At 37.3% G+C, this 21,372-nt stretch overlaps 1 protein-coding gene and 2 long non-coding RNA genes across 3 annotated transcripts; all 3 read left to right on the top strand.

The window, feature by feature from the left end:
- Window positions 1-1,459: 1,459 nt before the first annotated feature.
- Window positions 1,460-11,830, top strand: LOC147489348 (uncharacterized). The gene is made up of 3 exons (XR_015203314.1): window positions 1,460-1,849; window positions 1,938-1,992; window positions 11,532-11,830. It is a non-coding gene; the product is annotated as an uncharacterized LOC147489348 (long non-coding RNA).
- A 309-nt stretch (window positions 11,831-12,139) lies between these two features.
- On the top strand, window positions 12,140-12,579 carry LOC147489347 (uncharacterized). Its single transcript, XR_015201868.1, has 3 exons — window positions 12,140-12,231; window positions 12,302-12,403; window positions 12,549-12,579. It is a non-coding gene; the product is annotated as an uncharacterized LOC147489347 (long non-coding RNA).
- Window positions 12,580-12,712: 133 nt separating this feature from the next.
- LOC147489346 (uncharacterized) lies at window positions 12,713-13,391 on the top strand. The gene is made up of 2 exons (XM_086575101.1): window positions 12,713-12,858; window positions 12,936-13,391. Exons 1-2 carry the CDS (start codon window positions 12,856-12,858, stop codon window positions 13,332-13,334), a joined length of 402 nt encoding a protein of 133 aa, XP_086431227.1. The 5' UTR covers window positions 12,713-12,855; the 3' UTR covers window positions 13,335-13,391.
- Window positions 13,392-21,372: the final 7,981 nt, after the last annotated feature.

Genomic DNA, 21,372 nt, shown 5'->3' with positions numbered 1-21,372 from the left:
TATACCAAGTGTTTTTTAAAACTTAGCATCTTCTTCAAAACCATCCAAGTCGATTACAATTTTTTTTGCCCTTTGGAATAATTCCAGGAAACACGGTCCAGTGCTATACCAAGTGTTTTTTAAAACTTAGCATCTTCTTCAAAACCATCCAAGTCCATCACAAATTTTTTTTTTTTTTTTTTTTTTTTTTGGCCTCTTGGAAATCCATAAGCCCAATGGTTATTGATTAACTCTTTAGTCTTAAAGAAGCATAAGTATTAAGTACAAATAAAAAACAAACTAATATTGCTATGGTTTTACAATCCAAATTATCATATCCAATCCTTACCCTTCACTGCAAAGTGTCAATAAATCCAGGAAGTCCATAAAGTCAAGGAGTATTAGTGAATAATTAATATTATATATGCTAAAAGATATAACCATATAAATAGATGAATTGTATGTTTAGTGTTTTTGTTTCTTTATCGAACTTTTATTATTAGGGTTAGTTGGTGTTACCCCCCACTAGATGAGCCAATTAGGATCCCCCCCCCCCCCCAAGTACACAGTTGACCGTGTTTTTTTTGTGTACTGGGAGGGGGGGCATATTTATAGATTTTTGTTAAAATCTACAAATTAATTGTTAATTTGTAGATTTTAACAAAAATCTATAAATATGCCCCCCCCCCCGCTCCACCTCTTTATCTCCGAGTTGCTATTTTTCAAAATTTTATCGATTTCATTTAGTGTTGCTTTATATTTCAAATTTTCATTTATATTTTCTTGTTAGGATAACAACACGTATGCTATCTTGAATAGCAATAGTTGCAGCTCCAGCTGCATCAAAGGCGAGGTGATCTTACGCTAATATAACTTCAGTTATGCATGGAAGGGAAATTGACACATCATATCGACGCTGCCTGTTCCCAGTATACAAGGTGAGTACCCTACTATTACTATTCAAGCTGATGAGGTCGACAAAGGTCTAGAGTTTTGCAAACTCTCCTCGGTTGGACGACTCGATCTTACTACAATGAACATCAACAAAGTTAGAGAGATGACTCTAGCTTCATGGAGGCCTAAAGGTGAATGGCAAGTAACCCATTTAGGTAGAGGTTATTGATGTTTCGATTCACAAATCTTGATGATTATAATAAGGTACGGGGTCAACGGTCTTGGATGTTCGAGGAACAATGCTTAAGACTAAGTAAATGGACTCTGAATTTCTCAACTGACAAGGAAACTCAATCAAATGCTCTTGTTTGGGGTGCGTTTTCTTGGTCTCAGCCTTGAATATTGGGAGATCAAAACTTTGTTATCTATGGGACGTGTGCTTGGAATACCACTACATGTCGATGAAAATACTGCAAAAAGAACCCTCGGTTACTATATGCTAGTGTGCTTGTGGATATGGATTTAACTCAAAAGATTCTAGAAAAAATTTGGGTGGAAGTTGCAGGCAGGAACATCAACTCACTACACCATTTGGGCTATTTTGCAACCATTGGGAATTTTCATTACCAACACATATACATCCGTTAGTTAATAGACCAACATTTATTAACCGTTAGAAATAAAATTATCCGTTGGTAAATACCATGTCACGTTTCTTGTATATTTTCTCACGCTTCGTTATACGTTACTGAAGATAAACAAAAAGGGAAAATAATTAAATTGTCAGAAACAAAAATCACTTTGCCCTAAAAATATAACGAAAACTTAAGCGGGAAATAACGAAAACTTAAGCGGGATTTTTTCATGATGCCCTAAAAAGGAGAAATCAATAACAAGTGAATGAAAAGGAAATCAACAGGAAAAAAAGAGAAAACATTGGAGTGGTGTTGCTGCGCCGGCCAAGGTTTCGATTCAGGTAAGTCGTCCTCTCTTTCTCTCTCTTCTATCCTCCCCTTTCAATAATTGATTTGGAGTTTTAATTAAAAATTAATCTATGTTCTCAGTGTATCTCAGAGATTAAACAAGTTGTCGTTGCTTTTGTCATTCGATCTGCTCAAGGTAACTAATTTACTCATCAATTGTTTTTAAAAAAGTGGTGTTCTTGCTTATGTGTTGTGACTTGATTTACTTAATTAGTGTTAGATCGATGTTTAGATATTTTGTCTTGTTTTAGAAAGCTAATAGATTATCCAGTATATTCATCTTGATCAATTGAACATGAAATCTGTAAAAGAAACGAGAAAGAACATGAAATCTGTAAATTAAATGTGGTTGCGTCAGCCTTTCAAAATTATACTCATAACAAAAAGCGTGCCTAGGTCACACCAGAACTAAAAGACCTTGCCTTCCCTGTTTGGTGTTAAAAAATGGTCATATGGTGTTTCCCAAGTGTCTGCCAACAGTTGAGAATCAAAGAAAGGACCACAAACAAACAAACGCCATAAGCAGCTAGGTTGCTCCATATCAACATACCAAGGCATTCTTAATATACTAATTAATTTAGTGCACATGAGCTCCATATTGAGCCCCACTCAGGTAGTTTTTTAAGATTGTTATATTTTTTTATGATTTTTTTTGTCAATTGTGTATTCAGTGAATTCTACATGTTTCCTAAGGAAGTATTATTTAGAATTGTAAGCATTGGTATTCTTTATGTTTGCCCATACTAGAATAAGCATTGATTCTATTGATTAAAAAAATGACTCATTCGATTTTGATCTTTTTGTTTTTATTTTTTACTTGTTGGCCCTCCTTTGCACTTTGTTCATGGTCAGTGATGCTCGAATCTAGTCATCCTCTGAATTTGCAACGGTCTTGTAGTTCTCTTTCGTGTTTCCGGGCTTCACCGGGCGGTGCCCGGTAATGCAAGTCGACGGAACGAAGTCTATCTAGAAGTACACCTTCGTATTTACATAGATGCCTTTTGGTGCTTGGTAAATACTTTGTTTAACAATTTGAACCACCTTAAGTTAATTGTCTTTCATGCTTACAAATATTTGACTCTCAAATAGGATCTAACTTGTCCATGCGACTGCTCTAATATAGCTTTGAAACTATACTGAGTGTGATTCAATATTTTTTGATGTTGTTACTTACCTAGAGTCTAAACTGTAAATCTATTCTTGTATGTCCGATCTTGTGAGTTGATTTGGCTAGTCTAAACTCAGCAACTTGTTAGGCTCGAGAGACCTTACTTAAAAAACTAAGTAGATTTTGGAAGCACTGTGGTGGGACTATTTACCGGTAACCAAGGATCATATCTCCTTTTTGCCTCGACCCATGACTTACTACTTTGAGAGCAATGCACAGGGGAGTACTTTTCTTGTCAATGTATTGTCAATAAAGAAACTTCGTTTGCTTCACTACAGGTAAGCTATTAGGGTACTAGTCCTCGGGGCCTCTTTTCTCACTATCCCACCATTTCATGGTTTGCTTGGCTCTTGGGAGCGGCTTTCTCCCGGCGAAGTCGATTCCCGGCCTATGCTCTTCTTGGTGATGCCGTAGTCATTGCCGATAGTAGAGTGGCTGGCGAGTCTAAGTCCCTCTTGGAATCGTTGGGAGTCTTTCTTTCCCCAAAACTCTTGAATTTCCCGGGTCTAGTTTGCTGTTTGAGACTTTGTGTCAAGGCGGGGTCATGTGATCTGTCTCCAATCTAGTTGAGATTGTTGCAAGACGTCTTCGGCCCGGCCTCATGGCGGTGCAAGATCAAGATTGTGATAAGAAATTCTCCATCTTTGCCCGGGCAGATTATCCTTTAGAGTCTTGGTTGGGGCTTGGTGCCCCGTTAAACCCTTTCTCTATGGCTTAGTGGTCTATTACGATAAATCCGCTTTTAAACTAAAGGTTAGTACCGTTAGAGTTGACGTTAGATGGAGAGGTATAGATCCTCCGGAGCGCGACCTTGATCGGCCGTTGGATTCAACAAGAGCTCAAATCTGTCCATGGTTTTCATACCGTGGCTTTTTTTCGTCTCCAAGACCTCCTTTATGGTCCTACCGTATAAACTTACCGGAAGCGTCTTAACCGGAGCGATGAGATCATAAAGTTCGGCTGCTATGGAAACTATATGAAATAGTGACCATCGGCGGGGGCATTCGTTGGCTACCACCAATACAAAAGCTACTAGTGTTGCCTTTCCAAGGCAAAGATTCTCTAATGGGAACCAGGTGAAGCTGGAAAAAACTTCCGGTGTGATAATAAAGGCGTAAGACATTAGACAGAGTAAATTGCCTTGTCTTGGAGAGTGAATAGCCTATTTAAGTCTTCTAAGAAGAACGCATAACCCGACGCTTGCCTTTTAAGTATGCTTCTTCTTTCTTTCGTCTAAGTGGCTTCTCCTTTTTAGTAAACCCATACTCATTATATCATAAGAAAAGAAAGAATTCCTTATTCAACTACAAGTTAGGGAAGGAAGGCAAGATAGAAGAAAATCTTACAGAACACCTTCTTAGGTAAGAGCATAAGAGTAGAAGATAATACCTGGCATACCTAACCCGGTTATAATTAATGGCAGTGGGCAGAGCTCATTTCAAGGACTCAAGCTGTCTTAGTCATTCCCAGGCACTACAGAAGATGCACTTAATAACTACCTATTTGTACGAAATCATGAATCTAATGATTCTCTGGGCCCCTCCGTAGTAGCTCTGTCTTCTGAATCCGTTGGCTAGAGATGCTACAAAGATTTATTTGCCATTTTGACTTTTCTGTTGTTTGAGGACTCTCACTTGAGATGTTAGCATTGAAGGAAGAAACCGTGTTCTAGGCCATAAATGACCATAAACTAATAGGCGTGGGAACAATGGGTAGCTCACCTTGCAAAATGAAAAAGTAAGCAGTGGGGAAAAGAGATTGACTAATTCGAACATAAAGGGCGGGGGTCTAGATCCAATCCAATAAGAAGGTTTGAGCCGAGTCTGGGATCTCTCCCAATAGACCTGAACTACTTGACCAAGAAAAATAGATATAAGGTACTATAGGAATCTACTTCCGAGACTACCTCTCGGAATTGTTGAAGCGGTTACTTAGGGGAGAGAAGTAAGAGCTTAAAAAGTTTATACTCGCTAGGGAAATCCACCGGAAGAGAATTGCACTTCGACATCTTTTTTATTTCAAATACTTTCGAAAGACTTATAGTACGAATCTTAGATCTTGCCCTTGCTTCGACCTAGCCCTTACTTTGTATTCCGTCATCCTTCCTATGTAAGGGAAAGGCTTTTAATTAAGGCATATTCCCATGATAATGATATCATTAATATTATAGGTATATTTACTACCAACATAGAAGTCATTTTCTTCTTTTTAGGGATGGGTGCTAAGTTGTCTCACTCGCTTTGAGAAATGATGTGCTTACATCGCTAGCCTTGCCATCGAATATCGCCTACCAGACAGATGCCCTTTCTTCTTTTTAAGCTTAATAAGATTAAGATTTTGAACTACAGCCTTAGCTCTAGCTTAAGACTTCAGAATTTGGCCTTTGTTGACCATATCTCATGAGTTCTAATAAATTGCACGCCGAGCTCCCCACTCCATTATTTTCCGCTTGATTCGAAGACCAAACAAATCAAAGATATTTTTATTCAGATCGATAGAACCAGTTGTATGCCACATACATGGCTCGAATCCCGACTTCCTGTTACGGATAGGCATCCCGAGGGACCTAACTAAGTTCCCTCGGACTGATAGAAGAGAAGGTTCACGACCCGATCTCTGCATAGATTCTCAATCAATATGCCTTTTTGAAGGAATTGGTCCATTCCCCGCCAATATTGGGTAAGCGGTTGCGTTCACGGATCAAATAATTTATTATATGATATTATCGATCCCGATGATCCGCATAACGATGTCTAAGCTTAGGAGAAGGAAGGGACAATAACACCGCCGCTTCGCTTTGAACAAAAACAAAATAAATCATCGCAACCAAAAAGGAGAACCTTTTGTATTGAAATCCGTTTTTACCTTGCTTTTGCAAGTCTTTTTAGAATCGAAGCCTTAGGGCTGGGGTGGTAACGAATGGATCATACTCGCCGAGGTTGAGCAAATTGTTGGTAGATTGATATGATATCAAAAGTGGCTCCCTCTCTCGAATTGAATCAAAGATAGTGACACATTGCTCAAAGAGGTGTCACAATGACATTGTTCTGCTGAAATTGAAAACTAAGCATGGGCCTAGCGCATGGGGAATCGCCTTAATGCAGCGCTTCCCATGAGGTAGATCGATATTGAGGTGCAATTCCAGAAAAAAAGAATAAGTGGCTGGTGGCCTTCGTTCCTTGCTCATTAACTTTCTCTTCCTTGTGCCTTAGTGTAGTCTCGGTCCACATTGTTTTTTGGGGAATTCCATATAGCACACGAAATCGCCCGGCCCATTTCACGCATGGCCAACAGTAGTGTTATTAAGATCCTATTATGGCCATCCTTGCTGAGTCCCATTGCCTATCTTTTCCCTGAGGCCTAGGCACTGATCTCGCTGTCCATCTGGAACCAGAAGGAGAGGAGCAATTATAAGAAGTGAGAATTGGCCCGTCCTCTCCAGCTTGATATCCATTTCAGATATCATAAGGTCAGTGTTGGTCGCATAGGCAGTGGGAGAAGCTAGATTGGCTCCAGGGCCAGGTTGAGTGGCCCTATTGTTTATTATATTACAATTATTGTTTCCCGATTCAATGCCCTATGAATGAAACTTTGATTAATAAATCTGCCCAGAGTGGAATCAAATGCTTCTATAAGGATGGGTGCTCAAAATGGTCAAAATGCAGCAGGAAAGGATATGTATATAAATTTCAAAACAGTCAGCAAAAAATTTACTTAAGGAATGACAAATAATTACCTTGAAACATTCAGTAATTACTTCTAAAACAGTTTAAAGGAACTTAATATGGGGAATTGAAGCTACATGATGAGAAACAAATAAAAGAAAGTGAGTCTTACGATAACAGTATAATAAGTATCACCATTTTTGTTGTTAATTTCCAGTAATACAGTTGGACTCAAACTCTTGGTAGGAAAAAAGAAAGAGCACAAATGTACTTAACCACCATCAATAAGTTAGACCAAACCATTGTGTACTAACCACTATAAAGCAAGACAATATAGGAAAGTAAACATCAAGAAAAACAAACTTGCTTGTGAAAGCAAGAGTCACACACAAACACACAATTTCAAATCTGGAGAATACCTTTCAGGTCATTTACTCAAACCGCCAAACAATAGTGCAAGCACGAGCAACACCTACACAGACAAAATGGACCATGTACACAAAAGGAGTTTAACGATAGATGTTTAGTAGACTTTGTTATCGATCACCAATTTCCGTTAATATCACCAGTGTAAGCTGGCTACATAGCTATACATAAAACAATATAATACTATTCGTCATCAGTTCATACTTGTATTGTTGATTGAGGTGCACACAATATTCAGCTATAAAGAAGACAACTAAACCGGCTGGTTGGAATAGACATAAATTGTTGATTGTTGATTGTATTGCTTGATCTTTTTATTCTTTTTTTTTTTGCCGATTATTCTTCAATGATATGACATAAATTGTAGGTATCGTATAATCAGGTCATTGACTAGTATGACCATTTCGTGGACCAATCTAGATAATTGGAACTTGAGTTGTTGAGTTCGGGATTGTTTGAGAACATCAAAGTTATCTTAGTAGTGTTCTTCATATGAAAATACTTGTGTCTGTTTGATAGTCGGATGATTGGAACTTATTTGCTTATTTTGTCTTAAATTTCTTAACTATAAACATGTTAGAAAGTGTTTTGTTTTATTGTAGAATGAGTGAGCAAATCAGAAAGCTTGGATGGACTAAAAAAGACAAGAGGTCCACACTTTATGAAGATGGGGCTAGGGATTTTGTTTCATTTGCCAAAACAAAGTCATGGTCTGCGCTTGTCCTTGCCCATGTAAAACTGTAGGAATAGGTTTCGACTAGAATATGATGTGGTCGAAGATCATTTGAACCTAAACGGTATAGATCTCTCATACCGTGTATGGGTTTTACATGGTGAAAGACGCCGGAGACTTCGATGGAGCATCGATTGGTGGGAAACATGGAAGAAAAAAAAACATCGAGGAAGAAGGGCTTGGAATAGAGAACTTTGTTGATGCTTATATGGGCCATGGTATTGAAACAGGAGATATTGAACCACCATTTGTTCCTGAACCAGACTTGGGTAAAAGGTATCTTGACTACAAAAGAAAAGCGATAGAAAAATTGTACCCTTCTTGTGAGGGACCCGAGACGACACTTTCAGCAGTTGTTGAACTTCATAATCTGAAAAAACAATTTGGGTGGTCTGGAAATAGTGTGACAGCATTGTTGTCCGTGTTGAGGAGATGGTTACCCAAAGAAAACACATTGCCAGTGAAGTATCCTGTAATGAAGCAAATGTTAAAAGACTTAGGGATGAAGGCCAAGTGCATTCATGTGTGCGAAAATAATTGTATGTTATACTGGAAACTTGATGAAGAATTGGAGCAGTGTCGTCATTGTAAAAAACCTAGATATAAAGTCATAGCGGGCAAAGGAGGGAAGGTTTCAAAAGAGCCTAACAAAGTGTTGAGACACTTTCCTCTCATTCCGAGACTCCAGAGGTTGTATACAATACCATGGATAGCACGTGATATGACTTGGCATGCTAGATCAGAATCTTCGTGGGATTATATGAGGCATCCAGCTGATTCTGGGCAATGGAAAGTATGTATAGAGAATTATAAAGAGTTTGCAGATGAGGAGCGCAATGTTTGGCTTGCTATTGCAACGGATGGATTTAATCCACGTGGAGTTCAATCCATCGGTTATAGTTGTTGGCCCCGTTATCACGGTGCCTTATAATCTCCCACCATCATTATGTATGAAAGCAGAATTCCAAATGTTGTCTCTGTTAATTCTCGGGCGAAGGCACCGAAGTCAAGACATTGATGTTTTCTCGAGCCAATTTGTATGATGAGTTGAAGCGGTTGTGGGATCATGGAGTGCCCGCTTATGACATGTATAAAAAGGAACATTTCACAATCGGAGAGCTATGTTGATGTGGGGATTCACGACTTCGCTTTTGGGAACTTATCGGTTGTGTAACCCATGGATACAAAGCTTGTCCACGATGTGGTGACAACACTCCATCTCTTCATCTACCTGTCAGCAAGAAAATTGTTTATACTAACTATCGGCAGTTTCTTAGAAGTGATCACCCGTTTAGAGATGGGAAGTACTTGGGGCTCAAGACAGTAGAAGATAATCTTCCTCCAGAACCGCTAAAAGGGGAAAAACTTCTACAACATTTAGATCGTATCAACTTTGTAACTTGGAAAGACAAAGTGATGGCAAGCTTAAAAAGAGCTGATGTGAATGTCGATGATCTTTGGTGATGGTGATGAAGTTACCGCGGCATGGTATAAGAAGTCTATCTTTTTGGTATGGGGTAATTGGATAGACCCTAAGTCCGCCATGTTATTGATGTGATGCATACCGAGAAGAATGTTGCTGAACATTTACTAAACACGATCCTTTGCTTGAGTAAAACAAAAGATACCGTAAATGCTGCGGGGAGGATATGAAGCTTCTCGGCATACACACGATTGGGCGGGGATGGATGCAAACCGATTTGAACACCGGAAAAAAAGGTTAAGCCACATGCTTCTTTTTGTTTTGATATATGATGAGAAAATGAATTTCTTAAAAACTTTGAAGTATTTTAAAGCTCCTTCGGTTTTTCTTCTAACTTGAGCAACATTGTTAGTCTCAATCCACCCGGTTTGCTAACAATGAAGTCACATGACTATCATGTCATCATAGAGTACTTGTTACCTGTATTGCTTCAACATGCCTTCCCAAAACACCGCGATTTAAAGAAAGCTATATACCGGATAAGCTTATTCTTTAATTTACTCTGCTCGAAGGTCTTGATCAGAAAAAGATATTCAAGAAGCTAAGTACATGGTTGCCGAGGGCATTGTGTGTGTTAGAGAAACACTTTCCACCATCATTTTTGATATAAGCATCCACCTTATGGTGCATCTAGCGAGATGGCGTTATTTTGTGGACCTACCCAAGATAGGTGGATGTATCCATTCGAACGGTAAATCACTTTTATTTCAATTGTCTTTGACTTTATTTGACGGTATTTGAACTTAAAATTTACATATGCAAGTTTGGAATATTTCATTCCATTAGGTCGATGAAAGAGTGTAAAGACATTCCTAGCAACAAACGATATGTTGAAGGCTCTATTGCAGAATCCTATCTTGTTGCTGAATCCGTTAGGTATGCCATGGAGTACATGTCCAATCCACGAGCCGGTAATCACAAATACAGTCAAGAAGTCTTTTTAGATGAAAATGGCGAGTATAGTGATGAAGGGCCTATGCTAGATGGTAAGGATGTGTCATTATCCCCTCATCAATTTGTACAGATATCGCCGATGGGTGCTTTTTTCGACTTTGAAGTCGAGAAGAACGAGATACATTTTTTACAGGTCTGAATTCTTGACTATGTAGGCATGGAACATGTTATGTTATTATGTAGATACTTATATTAAAGCTTGAATGAATAAAATGCGTTGAGTATTGTGACTCGTTGTAACTGGGTTCACGATGCTAAAGGAAAAGGGATTGCAAAAAACAGAGGTAGAGATACAAACAAATTTCATTGATTGGTTATATAAAAGGTATTAATTCTTACAAAAACAATATAATTTAGAAATACTAAGATAGTTCACTTACTAGTGATGTTTTTAAATTGTTTTTCTTGTGTCTTTGTTATAGTTGTTGGAGGGACGATGCCACGAATTCTATGTTATGGCATTTAGTCAAAGGGCCAACTAAAGCTAAGACATATAAGAAGTACAGCGTCAATGGCTTTGTTTTCTCTCCCAAGTCTCATGATGATCTTTGTTACCACCCAAGACAATTGGTGTTTTTATGAGGGATTACTTACTTTTTAATCGCAAGTAGGAAAGATAAGAATCCTATTGATGCGACAACGATGTGGTACGGGGTCATTAAACAGATAATTGAGGTAGACTATATCGACTTTCAAGAGGTGGTCTTTTATTGCGATTGGGTGAGGGTGGAGGACAAGACTAATGGCTGTAAAATCTGTCCAGACTCGGGCTTGGTGATGGTCAACCTCAACAAACTGAAAAGTTCAAGTAACTTTTTGGATGAGCCAGCTATTCTTGCTCGAGAGGCATATCAAGTGTTTTATTCACAAGATTTGAAACATCCTGATTGGTCGGTGGTTATACATTCTCCAAGGCGATTGACTTGTCGAGTGGATGAGCTAGATGTACCAACTGACTTCCAATCTACTCTTGAAGACCAACCCAATTTGAAACCCTTGCTAGAAAGACGACGTTAACTTAATGTCTAATATAACTTTTTGCCATGGATGCATCTATTTGTGTTTAGTTTTATATTGCGTGAATTATATGATTTTGTGCTACAAGTTTGATAATTGTACGCTGTAATTTGATGGTTGTGCCTCAAAGTTGAATGCGATTTGTTTTACGTTTTGAAGTGTAGTCATTTCACTTAAAGATTAACATATGCAGTACCTACTATATGCATTCAGTTGTCACTATTTGCAGGATAGTTTAATGGCATCAAGTGGTCAATCTTCAGGCCCTAGTGCCTTGCAGCCACCCCCATCAGGTCAAGCAACACCCGAATCTGGTGAAGCAACACCCCCGGTAACATCTGAATCATCTGGTGCACCTTCATCAGTTAAGGCTAAAATGCTTGTCTTGGTGTCTAGTAAGGGCACTGCTGTTGGTCCTTATGGGGCGAAATGGGCAACTCGCTTGGGGCATTTTATTCGAGTAACCATCCCTCTGAATTACAAGGATTGGAGGCTTGTGAAACAAACCTTTAAGGATGCAGTGTGGGACGCTTTGGCGGTAACATTCTATTCTTGTTGATAATGTTATCATTTAAACTTTACCAAAAATAAATTTCTAACCATTATAATTCTTGATAGGGTGAGTTTGAATATGATGTGCCCATGGCTTTGGCTTATAAAAATCTTCGAGGGAGTTTTTCAGTAAATTCGGAGGACTGCAAAATGCAACTACCGAAAAACGTATATCATAAAGAAAGCCTTAAGCAAGGAAGTGCTATTGCCGCGCATGTCCCGATGGTATGAATCCAACATTTTGGGCGAAGTTTGTGACCCGTGAATTTAGACCTGAAGTCAGATGAAGGAATGCAATAAATGCAGCAAATAGGAAAAAGAACACCATTGGTCATACTCTTGGGCGACAAAAATATGCCCAAATGCGTTACAAGAAGGTACCGTCCTATCTCAATATCTTTATTATTGGAAGTGGTTTGTAGTAACATTTGATATTCTTTTGTGTAGAAACAAAAGAATCCTAATGTCAAAGTCCGTAGAGAGGACGATTGGCTAACAGGTCACGAGCGTCGTGATGGATCTATTTTGGAGAGTGCTCGTGTAGCATATGTAAGTATTTATACTTGTTACATTTAAATGTGTTGAGGACCATAGTAAAAATTCTTGGATTTAATCATGTATCGCTTGGTGAATCTTTACTCCCAAAATGTATATATACATGAGTGTCTTTATTTGGTTGTGCTTGTTGTTTCAGGAACAAGTGAAGGCTGTTAAAGAAAGGAGAGAGCTAACTCTTGGGCAAGCAAGTAGGGGGAGAGAATGATATTGACGAGATCATAGACCTTGACGGTGATGTATTAGTTGAAATCTTTGGGAAGGACAATAAAGGGCGTACTTTCGTCTTTGTTGGCTCTCAAATCTCACCGAAACAAGTTGAACATGCTGCGGTTGGTGAATACTTACTTGACAAAGCATTGGCGTCATCTGCTAGTGCTAGTCCCAGCATCGAGAAAGAGTTGGCTGAGGTTAAAGCTTCCCTAGCCAGTTTAACTAACTTGTTGATGGTGAGTTTGTAACTTCTATAATTAGGCATACGTATAACTTGTATTTTGCTTTATACATGTGTTTTCTATTATCACAGACTCACATTGCACCGGGAATTGTCCCCCCACAGTCTGCGATGAATGCACCTAATGGTTCAAACTCACCTCATCATCTATCTCCAAGTTCTCGTCAAAACTTGGCTTCTCCGTTTGAGGCAACAAGTGCTCATGTAGGATTGTCTGACAAGCCTAGAGTTACCTTATTGGACAGAGAAGGTAATGAAGTAGCCAAGGGGTTTGTGGTGACCGATCCTATTCACAAAGATATTTGTCATGGCAGAAAAGTGCTTAGAGGTGAGAAAAAGATTAATATTGATGAAGTGCTTATGGGTGATGCGTTAGTCTATGATGGTCCCCAATATGGAAATAAAACCCTTCATGGTTTTGTTGCTGGAGGGTGGTTGATTTGGGCTGATGGACGGTTGAAATATGATTAAGAATGGTTGATTAGTGCTAATCTTTTTGGACATATTGTTTAGCAAATTTTTTTGGACATATGGACATATACGTAAAACAGTAAGTATGGTTAATGTTCTAGTTGTAATTTTGTAATCTTTTTGGACATATGTGCTCACATAAGCATTAAGTATGGTTAATGTTCTTGTAATTTGGTAATCTTTTTGGGCATATTGTATAAAGGTTATGGTTGTAACTTGTTGAACTATTTTGGATATATATGTGTAAGCTTTTTGCTATTGTTGAATGTATTATATATATGCTTGTTTGTTTTGCAGGTTTGTGAGTATTCTAACCCTTTTTTAACTCCGCATAATGCAAACTTGTGAAAGTCTTTGCATTGCGGTTCAACCGAATAAAGGAGGAGGAAGAAGGGGGTCTCTTGGAAGTCTCTTTCTGTACAAAGGTAGGCGACGGTATACAATATGTTGGGCTAGCGATCCATTTCAAGAAAGCTTTCGGTGTGGTCACTTTGCAAAGGTAAACATGCCTTGTCTGATTTTATTGGTTTTATTCAGCATATCGGCTTTTAATTGCTATATCGAGATGTATTTGATGAACTTGAGTGTAGGCATTGAAGGGTAGTGGTCGTATTCTCGTCTCTCAGTACAATGCTAGCAGGTGACATATATTCCTTCTCTTTTTTTTTTTTTTTAACCCAAGTTCTAATTTGTTTCAGTTTTAATTGCATGACAATGTAAAACTTTTTACAGGTTTATCTTGTAGACGTCTGAGTTTTAGGTAAAGTTTGAAACTTTAATTGCATGACATTCCTTCTCTTGAAGCGTTTTTTTATCCATGCCTTTAGGACTAAGATAAGCACGTAGAATCCTAGCAACAGCTTTACCAAAGAGAGATGTGTGATTTTCGAGCATCGATTCCTCGTGAATCTAGTCTTGTTCATTCTTGATCTCTTACTATAATAAACGGACGACCGTACTCATCGAATGCCAACGCCATTTTTTAGATCGATCTAGAGAGATGTGATGACTGCGAACGATGATTAATGAGAGTATATTTTTCAGGAAACTACTCTCTCTCTCTTTCGCTAGTGTTTTGTGTGTTTCGACAAAGGGCTTCTTACATAATGTACGATCTTGTTTAAATTGCTCAGGACTTGTTTTTACTGTATGGCATGTAGTTTTTGTCTCTGTCTAAATGAGCTCATGCACCTTAGACATTATTGAGTGCAAATACATTTTTTTTGTTCACCTTGTTCTTCACAGCTACCCAATTTTTAAAGTGTATAGATACTTATGAGTGCTCCTTGCCCTGCAGCTCGTTCTGGACTTAGACGAGACTCTAGTATATGCTTACGAGACATCTAGCTTGCCCGTCATTCTTCGCAGTCAAGCTACAGAGGTAGGACTTAGTTGGTTTGAGTTTGAATGCGTATCTTGTTTTCAAAATGAAATCCCACTTAAAAGATTATTTATATATAATTGAAGGAGTATAACAGAAAGCCTAAGGTGAATCATGTCACAGTGTTTGAACGTCCAAACCAAGGACCAGATAGGTTGCTTCTTCTACTTTCTCACACTGAATTTCCAGAAGGCTGCTGGAGGTTTTGGGCCTTTAAGGGTCAACAACCGAAACGTCATCCTAGTACCCTTCAACAAGCCAGAAGCCAAATTTGATCTTCTCATTGGTGATTGGTATTCCTATGACTACAAGGTAATTTCTTACACTTTTACTCTTTCTTCTTTTTAATCTTCTTGTTATTCTAACTTCAAGAGTGTTAAGCAAAATGTACCCGATTGAGAATATGAATTCCTATGACTTGATCAATTTGCTCATTTTGATGGATTTGATTTTGTCACATAGGAAAAATGTACCGATTGAGAATATCGAATGTGGGTACCTCGATGAGTTTCAATTTCAGAATTCAGGACCATCATATGGTGTTGGTTGAAACTGAGGGATCTTACACTAATCATATCACTTTGGACTCCTTAGATGTACATATTGGCAAGTCTTATTCCATTCTTGTCGCAGCCAATCAACTCAACACTATGGACTACTTTATGGTAGCAAATCCAACACAATCAAATAGTAGTATCATTGGCTTAGGAGTGCTACATTATGCCAATTCTACAACCCCTGCTTCTGGGCCATTGCTAGTTGGACCTAATCCAATGGATCGAGAGTTTTCAGTAAATCAAGCTAGATCAATCAAGTGAGACATTTTATGTACCTTACTTGATCATAGCTTTTTACACTCTTTTCTATAAGCATTCCTGTAGTTTGCATCGTTCAATTTCAGTGGTTGTCAGGATTTTATATATTATAATAACACTACACTGTTCAAATGTTTTGTAATTGCCGAATGGGACATTCCATTTCTCATTTGCTATTGACACCATAAATTTCCTTCCTTTATTCTTGCAGTTATTCGTGGTGCAAAAGATAGAAAAGAGTATGCAATCTTAGTACAAAGACATAGAGCTTTATTCTTACGCCTACAACATGTCGCGGTACCAAATTGAAAGGTTTGATCCCCGGACAATTTCTTGGGAAAGTGTTCCTAGTATGAAGACAAGCAGGGGAGGCCATTCCGTGGCTGCTTTTAATGAAAAGATGTAAGTTCCTTAATTAGATCAATATGTTAAGTATTGGTTTGCATGTCCTTTTTGTTATAGCTATATTATGACCTTGGTTTGCGTTATGCACAATGGCGTAATTTCAAATTGCCTGGACAATTGTAATTCAAAGATAGTGTATCTTTGGCAGATTGTATTGATTAAAGTTCAAATGTGAAAGTGGGGAACATGGCTATGACGTGTGTGCTTGTTATGTTTACAAGTATATAAATGCACACATTTACAATATTTTCATAGGCTTTTGTCTAGGGACCATATAATATATACGAGAATCGACAATTATATGATGAACAATTTGCACCTTGCAGATATTGCCTTTGGGGTTTTAGATGGAACTAGAAATGTTTGAGAGGTCGAGGTATTGGATCCTCGCTTTGGCTCTTGGACGGATGGTGATTGATGCATAAACCAAGGGTATCTGGCTTGGAGCAGTTGTGATTGGGTGAATCAATTTATGTAATTGGAGGGTATAGTCGGGTTCAAACTTTATTGACAATCGTAAGTTAGAGCCATCAATTTCTTTTTAAAAACACGTCTATCGGCAAGCATCATCACAACCGGATCAATTTCTTGTCGAGATGTTCTAGTGATGTTGGCTTACTTATCTCAACTGGATCAAAAGTCTTGTTGTACCATTTATTTCAGATCTTTCATAACTATTAAAGTCTAAGGAGCATGCTTTTCATGTTTTATGGTGCTTTCGAGTTTGCTCTCTGTTGTTCATATTTTATCCTTTAGTCGCATGCGAACACAAAATGCACCTTCAAATGCTTTTAGAATTAAATAATTTACCACCCAAAGCGTATACCAATCGGAAAATAGTGTTACTCAAAGCATGGAGATGTTTACTAGCACATGATATTGTTCTCGATTGGCATTGCCCAAAGTAAATTCTTGTGATTATTGTTTTTAATTGCGGGGTTCTCAATTTTAAAATGGAGCGGGGAGGTGTACACAAAGGAGGAGATTGACTGGAGCTACATGAATATCTATGAATCTAGTGTGACACTTGATTTTTTAAGTTTAAGGAGTTTTCTTTCTTATGTGCAAATATATTAAATTTCTTGTGTTTCTCTAGGGAATGCTGGCCCGGAAGTCATTTGGTGACAATGCAGTCTTGTCCATAATCCACAACCAATGGTGAGAGTCGAGAGGTAATCTCGGGGATTTACATAAACGGTTAGAAGATAGACTTCTTTATTTGAGATGCATAAGGTTTTCTCGTAAGCACTAGTTAGTTAGTGGTCAACGCCCAAAGTTTGGTTAAATCTATGATCTCTATATTGTTTTGTGACTCTTGTTTCTATGTAGGGTACTTATAATTTTTTTGAGATGGTCTTATTTATTATGGGGACTTGAAGAAAGTAAGGAATTCTTCTTATGGGTGGAAACATCTTTTTCATAATCGAATGAAACAAAGAAAGTTACTTCTTCATGTTGGGCATGCCCCTTTGGAAGTAAAAGTCATTTGTTGGATATAGTAATGGAGAAGTATATACTTTGAAGTGTGCCACCACTTTCAAATCCAGTGCAATAATATCAACAAATAGGGAACTAACTTGGCATAAAATGCCCCTCAGTGTAAACTTTGCTATTTTACTTGGTTTGGGGGTGTTTAGAAATATCTATGTTGTTCTTCATTACTTTTCGTTGTGGATGAATAGAAAGAATTTAATTGTTAGATCGAAGTTATTGATGAATGGAAGAATTTAATTGATACATTGTAGACTGAAAAGGGTGCGGGTGCAATATATAAAAGGGCAAGAAAAACCATTTTTTTTAATAAATGAGAAATAATTAGTAACGGATACTAAATCGTTAGGAATGTAAATAATTAGTAAGCATCGTAACCGTTAGTAATGGAAAATTAGTAACGTTAGTAAATGTTAGAAAGCGGAAAATACCAACATTTTATGGCTTACCAAACAAACGCTAAAGAAATTAATAAACGTTGGAAATGAATTGTAACGGTTCTTATATGTCAAAATTACACCATGTTATGAGTTTGAATTTATCAATTCGCGGCCACCTCATGCGTGGCAACTAATGTAATTAAATTTTTAGAAAAAAATAAATGCAATTTTTATTGGGACTTTATCAATTAGGGACGCCACTTTCGGGCTACTAATGTTGCTAACTTATAATTTACCGCACCTCAGTTGTTATAAGGTTGTACCAATCTAAAAAGAGGTATTTGGTATATCAGGCCCTTTATTGTGGCGAGAATGGTGTTGTTGCTTTGGCATTCTTAAAGAGCTGGGTATTTTCATTTTTGCTCAAACAAAACTAAAAATTGAAAACCCTAAACACTTTTTTTTCTCAAACTTTTCCTCCAACCACCAAAGCAACAAAATTGAACGGCTTTTTTTTCTCTTTTTTGAGTGAGTAAGTTTTTTCTATCTCTTTTTGGCTTGAGAAGCTTCAAATTTTGGGTGTATTGCAAAGCCTAATTTTGGTTTTATGTTTCCTTCAAAAGCTTCCAACTTTTGGGTTGAGCTTCAAAAATTCGGGTTGGCTTAATTATCTTTTGGCTCTTAATTAATTTATTAGGTTAGATCTTGAAATTTCTACTAGAGGAAAAAGTTTGATGCTTTAATTTTTCAGGTTCGTATTCTTCTAATTTGTAATTGTTTGATTATAGATGGTTTTGATTCTTTCCCAAATGGTGTTGTTTTGATGTTCCTTTGTTTTTCCCCTTTGTTACGATGTTCCTTTGTTTCCCCCCTTTAGTAAAACATAGCTTTTGTTAGTGGAAAATTTGTTGTTATGCGCCATTTTAGTGGAAAATTTTCCTTGATTAAGTGTTGTCAATTAAAGTAATTAGATATTACTTCCAAAGTTCTATGTTCCATAGTTGCTACTAAATCTGCTACCGACTTATACAGCTCAACCTTTTTTCTTTACCATTTTTGCACAAAAGTGGGATTTGAACTTTTTTTCTTTACCATGTATTGTATACAAACCTTTAAGTTAATAAATACATTATAATGGAATGTTTGTGCCATTTGTTTGGTGGAATTTGTTTCACCTTGTTGTAGTTGTAATCAAGTGTTCCCTCACTTCTATGAACTATGAAAAATATCACTAGATCAGGTCCGGACCTTTGAGTGTGTACTTGTTAATCTTTAGAATAGGAAAAATATCACTAGATTGTGTCCGGACCTTTGAGTGTACTTGTTAATCTTTAGAATAGATAAAATTCAGTCTCGTTGTTCCTTAAATTTTGTGTGGTTGTACTATAAGTTCGGGTTGATAGTTACATTATGAGATATTCTCTTGGGTAAATGTTTGGGTTGATAGTTACATTGCCTTATCGGTAGTTCATTTTGTTACGTGGATGTAGTGGTTGGATTGGTGTTAAAGTTCAATTGCGTGAGGTTAGTTTATACTTGACATTGGGTAGGTTGCTTTTATACTAAAGTTCTATGTATGTCCAAAAGAGTTGTAACCTAGAATGTTTTAAACACACACAAATGATGCTTGCTTCATTTTAAATGCTAACACATCCAAAGCCAAAGACTACTCTAGATCTTCTTTTTGGCTAGTCTTAGAACTTGCCTCAACATTTAATTTAGACTATTAGGTGTTTTGGTGGTTCCCATGTTGTGTGTGCTTTGTGGACTTTTGGTTTTTGATTTCTTTCCCCATGTTTATGTCGGTAAAATAGTTCGGGTAAAAACTAAACTTATAGGTGAGTAGTCCAATCTTCATTTTCTAGTGGTAGAAACTAGTGTTAAACTTATAGCTAGGTGAGTATAAGCCCTAGTCCCAGTTACATTTTCTGATTTGACCTTTTTTTTTTTTTTTTTTTTAAAACTTGACTGAGGAAGAACTGCAGAGTTTCTCCAAACCTGATGAGGTAGGTTTGTCTTATTAGTTCTAGTGTGTTTTGCTTTAGTGGACGAGCTCCTAATCCTTATAGTAAAATTATAGGTGATGATATTCTTCATTGCATTACATGGAGTACCGATTCACATTATGTTGAGGATGCTCGAGATCCATATAGAGATCAAATGGAGGACTGCATCAAGTCGATCATGCAGAAGGCGAAAGCTAGAAACCGCCAATAACCATACTCTTGCTTACCAAGTTACTAGGACATCTAAGTTTTAACTCTATTTTTGATGATTTCTTTTTGAAAGTATTTTATTTCATTTCTTCTCTTTGCAAACTAAAATGAATTTGATTATTCATTTTTACTTCCTTTAATTAAATCAAAGCATTTTGTTTGTTGGAAAGCACACACATTTTGCTTTTTCTTAGACATTGTTTTTTACTATCATGCAAGGGGCCCTTTGTTTTGCCTTTTCTTAGATTGAGCTTAAGAAAATTTCACTCATAGCATCGTACTTCTAAAAAAAAACAAAAAAACATTATGTCTCTTTGAGGACTTTAGTAACTTATCCAAATAATGTACAAACTTCTTCAATTTTGTGAATGGAAAAACTATCCTCTGAGTTGTATTTCTTTCATCAATTATCGAGAAGTAAGTTTTCTGAATTATAGATTTGTTGTAAAATACAGGATCCCAGTGCTTTTACTCAGATCTAAATGTTATAAGCTACTCTTCTAAGCTAACTAAGTAATAACTTCTTGTGGTTTATGAGCAACATACTGTGGTACTATACCTTTATGAATTTCTATTTCAGTTATATAATCTAGTAACTTATATACTAAGGGATTCTGATTTTCTGAGTCGATTGAGTTGGTCATGTACAATGGTTGAAGCGTTATCGATGAGGTTCTTGTTGATATGGGACGAACGGTAAAAAAAATCTCCTTGCGGTGCCGTAAGGTATGTTTCTATGCTTCGGATAACATGAGAGTTGGTGATCATTTTTAGTTCTAGTTAATGTTAGTTGTTAGCAAAGTGTTGGTGAGAACGACATTCAGATACATTTTCATGCAGACTTCATCAGCGTCCTTCCGCGTATATAGGTGACTATTTATACTTTTAAATTGTAGCAAGAGTGAGTTAGAACTCAAATAACTATGACCATGTTCGTAATTATATTCCATAACAAGTTGGAGAGGAGCTCGAGCGCAGAGATGAGCTTGTCCGATAAGAACAAGATGTGCAGTAGAGTCTATTACCACATTTAATGGAGGTAAGTCAAATTTGAACTGTAGCAAGTTTTGGTGCAAAGGAGGAGGGCTTACGAAGCTAAAAAACATAATGAAGAGCTAAGAACTAAAGTGGAGGAGATGGAGGCATGTCAAGCTAGGATGGAGATTTGGATGCTGCAGTTGAGTGTCGGTTCTCAATGGTACGTAGCTTGAGAACTTTAACAAGTAAAAAATATGGATATCTAATTTTCTGTTATTGCTCTATTATATTGATGATGCTCTTTGAATTGGATATGATGCAGTTTTGAGGCTAGTATTCAAATTGTTTAGGTTTTGGTGGAATGATGAGGGT

This window comes from Coptis chinensis, chromosome 7, assembly GCF_015680905.1.
Source record: "Coptis chinensis isolate HL-2020 chromosome 7, ASM1568090v1, whole genome shotgun sequence".
In the NCBI taxonomy this organism is placed as follows: Eukaryota; Viridiplantae; Streptophyta; class Magnoliopsida; order Ranunculales; family Ranunculaceae; genus Coptis; species Coptis chinensis.
This window is presented reverse-complemented; position numbering and strand designations above follow the sequence as displayed.